This window comes from Musca autumnalis, unplaced genomic scaffold, assembly GCF_047663935.1.
Source record: "Musca autumnalis isolate F117 unplaced genomic scaffold, ASM4766393v1 scaffold_2, whole genome shotgun sequence".
NCBI lineage: Eukaryota > Metazoa > Arthropoda > Insecta > Diptera > Muscidae > Musca > Musca autumnalis.
Genome location: NW_027411755.1, coordinates 39,041,861 through 39,046,073, shown reverse-complemented (window position 1 = coordinate 39,046,073; position 4,213 = coordinate 39,041,861). Strand labels below are relative to the sequence as shown.

At 35.9% G+C, this 4,213-nt stretch overlaps 1 protein-coding gene across 1 annotated transcript; it reads left to right on the top strand.

Annotated features, from left to right (window-relative positions):
• Positions 1 to 635: 635 nt before the first annotated feature.
• LOC141392731 (juvenile hormone acid O-methyltransferase-like) lies at positions 636 to 1,663 on the top strand. Its single transcript, XM_073965615.1, has 3 exons — positions 636 to 1,038; positions 1,102 to 1,388; positions 1,458 to 1,663. Exons 1-3 carry the CDS (start codon positions 662 to 664, stop codon positions 1,661 to 1,663), a joined length of 870 nt encoding a protein of 289 aa, XP_073821716.1. The 5' UTR covers positions 636 to 661.
• Positions 1,664 to 4,213: the final 2,550 nt, after the last annotated feature.

Below are 4,213 nucleotides of genomic sequence, written 5' to 3'. Positions count from 1 at the left end.
CACCAATAGGTTTGAGGGCACGAAAAAGTGTATAAATCATGCTGGAGACTACATAAGAAAACAATAAAACCATTTTTGATGGAAAATATTCGCGTTATCATTGCTAGGCCAGATAGTTATCGTTCAGCCCTCGTACTCCAGCGATCGACAAAGTTGGAAAAAACCGTAAATCATATCTGTCAATGGAATGTTGTAAATATTATTAACGTATTTATGATTATTTGAGTATTTTGAATCAACTTTCTAGAGAACAGGCCATTGAGCCCAAACAATTCAATAACCTAACATAACAACCCTTTACGTTCACAAAAACCTGAAAATTTTTAAAAATAACAAAAAATATTTTATTGATCATTTCGAACTTGTTATACCTTCTATGAGAGATTAATAACACCATCCAGATATGAATAAAAATCTAAAATAAAAAAATATATAAAAATATTTTGAAAAATTAAGCGTCTGTGACCAGTTCTAGGTTGTGTTACACAATGTATAAAAACATAGTATACCTGTCATTAACTTCATGTAGAGTATAAACAAATATTCTGGAAACCTGTTCTAATCAATAAGTTGTGTATATTATTTTACTGTTATAAATTCACCGCACATGCAAATTGACAGTTAAGCATTTCACATGCAAAACCTCCCAAGTGTCTGAGAAATGTATTCTCCCGCTTTATATCACAAATCACATCGAGCTGCTAAACAAGATGTTGGCAATATAATCTCAGAATATGCCAGAAGCTGGCAATGGTATTTTAAGGATGGCGATACTTTACTGGACGTTGGTTCTGGTCCTGGTGATGTACTACACGACTATATATTTCCATGGCTTCCAAGAAATCATGGCACAGTGGTTTGCAGCGATATCTCTCCAGATATGGTGGAGTATGCCAAGGAATTATATGGTCATAACAATAAATGGAAATTTCAAGTATTGGATATTTCCAAAAGGCTGGAACAAATACCCAAGGAGTTAAGGGGACAATTTGATCATGTTACCAGCATGTTGTGTCTGCACTGGGTGCAAGATCATAGGTAAGATCAGACTTCAAAAATATTAATTTAAAATATCTTATAAATTTCTTTTCTTTTAAATAGGAACGCCTTGAATAACATCTTCCATCTTTTACGCCCCGAAGGAGGTGGTGATTGCCTCTTGATATTCATGTCCAGCCACACAATATTTGACACGTATCTATATATCAAGCTAAACAGTAAATGGTCGAAATACATACCAAATGTAAGGCAGTGTATATCCCCTCTGCAAGGTTGTGAAAATTCCCAAAGTGAGTTTGCCAAACAAATGATAGAGGCGGGGTTTAAGGATGTCAAAGTGGAATTAAAACAACGAACTGTTAACTATGGTAATGCAGAGAGTTTTAAAGGTATGTACAATACAAAAGTGAAATATTTAAGAAGTTTTTTTTTTTGTTAATTTGTTCTATTGTTTTTAGAAAATCTTAAATCCATCTGTGGCATTCTGCACTATATACCCGCCTCAAAACAATCAGAATTTATGGATGATTTTGTTGAAATAATGACCAAATTTATGATATCTGAAAATCATCAGAATGAGGACGAGTGTAAATATGCCATGAAATATGAATTACTTGTGGCCTATGGTAGAAAAGTTGCAATAAAACAGAACCCAAGAGGTTGAATTTTTTTAATTTATTTTTTAATTTTATGCCCTATGCCACACTGTGTCTTTGTGCATTTGTATGTAACATACAAAAGGAAACGAAACGGAACCATAGTTCCTTTTGGGGATATACATTTAATCACTTTCTGAGTCGATTTACATATGTATGTCCGTGTCCGTGTATTTTTGTTCGCAACGTACAGGTCGCATTTTTTTGTCCGATTCAGCTGAGAATTGGGGAAAATAATTTTTTAAGCCATAGGAAGAACGCTATTGCTTTTGGTGAAAATCGGTTCAGATTTGGATATAGCTCTCATATATATTTTCGGCCGATTTGACGTATTTGCTGCACCAAACACGCTATATACGTCCGATTTTGAAGAAATTTAGAATATGTGACTGAATTCGGTCTGTAAATAAATGTGCCAAATACCATCGAAATCGGTTCAGATTTGGATATAGCTCCCATATATATTTTCGCCCGATTTGACGTATTTGCTGCACCAAACACGCTATATACGACCGATTTTGATTAAATTTGGAATGTGCGAATACACTCGGTATAGAAATAAGGGTGCCAAATTATATTGAAATAGGTTCAGATTTGGATATAGCTTCCATATATATTTTCAGCCGATTTGACGTAATTGCTGCACCAAACACGCTATATACGTCCGATTTTGATGCAATATGGAATGTGTTACTCAATTCAGTCTAAAAATAAATGTGCCAAATTACATCGAAATCGGTTCAGATTTGGATATAGCTCCCATATATATTTTCGGCCGATTTGTCGTATTTGCTGCACCAAACTCCCTATATCAGTCCAATTTTGATGAAATTTGGAATGCGTGACTCAATTCAGTCTAAAAATAAATGTGCCAAATTATATCAAAATCGGTTCAGATTTGGATATAGCTCCCATATATATTTTCGGCTGATTTGACGTAGTTGCTGAACCAAACACGCTATATACGACCGATTTTTATGAAATTTAGAATGTGAGACTGAACTCAGTCTAGAAATAAGTGTGCCAAGTTACATCAAAATCGATTTAGATTTGGATATAGCTCCCATATATATTTTTGGCCGATTTGACGTATTTGCTGCAGCAAACACGCTATATACGTCTGATTTTGATGAAATTTGGATTGTGTAACTGAACTCTGTCTAGAAAGAAGTGTGCCAAATTATATCAAAATCGGTGCAGATTTGGATATAGCTCCCATGTATATTTTCAGCCGATTTGACGTATTTGCTGCACCAAACACGCTATATGCGACCGATTTTGATGAAATTTGGAATGTGTGACTGAAGTCGGTCTAGAAATAAGTGTGTTGAATTACATCGAAATCGGTTCAGATTTGGATATAGCTCCCATATATATTTTCTGCCGATTTGACGTATTTACTGCATCAAACACCCTATATATGTCCAATTTTGATGAAGTTTGGAATGTTTGACGGACTTTTGTCTAGTAATAAGTGTACCATATTATATAGAAATCAGTTCAAATTGATATATATTTCCTATATATATTTTACATATTCACAGTGATGTAGGGTATCATATACCTAAGTTCCTGGATTTTTTGTTTTTTTTTCGCCTTCCGACGTGTTGGTTAACGGTTTGGAAAGATGATTTTGCTCATAGGTATATGAGGGTATATTAATTCAAATTTCCTCATAAACCCAAGCTTTAACACAATCTTCCTAAAATTCAAATCTTCTCCTGAACCCAAGCTTCAATTCAATCTCCCTATAATCTTTTTCAGTCATAATTTTAAGATTCATATCGATGAAACAAAAATGATAATTATAGGATCCTCGGGGAAGAAGGAGGACACTTCCAATTTCCACCTTTACTCACCTCCACAATACAGCTGAGTTGCCCCTGAGTTCCACATACGGCTCGATGTCCTCTATCAGTGTGGAGTACATGACAGTACGAAAAACTTTTGATAAGCCAAGCAACAATAAATCTATCCTATCGCACGGCTTGTGCGTAGTGCTGCGCTGGTTACGGAACCTGTGCTGATGATCAGCAACTGGATTGATATTTCTGATGCTCAGGAGGAGTATAACCTCAAGAGCCTTTGCTACAGTATACGCTCCGTAGCTCATATCGCTCATCACGCTCATTTGCTATCTGCTACCCGAACATCATTACTTTTCTGAAGTTATGATTGGTGAACTGTCTGAAATTAGGCCAATTACCTTACCCTCGATTGATGATAGTGCGGCATTCCGAGGTGATGAAGTGAACGACGGGTTGCCAGGTGACGTCATTTGTCAGACCAGACGACACGATGGTTTTGTCTGTGCGAACTATGACACTCTTCTATAATTCTGATGGGGGTGTCCTCATTGACCGTAGAGTTTTCAATCTCAGTCAGCGATATTCATGATGATAATTAAAGTCTCCAAAGAAGAGTCGGGTACGACCCCCGAAAAGCGGTCTTATGTAAGGCATATAACCTCTACCTCTGCAGTTTTGATGGGCTTTTAGTAGGTCTTTGTATACTTAAATAAATCCGCATTTTGAAGACCTTTTAGTTGGCCTTCGAAT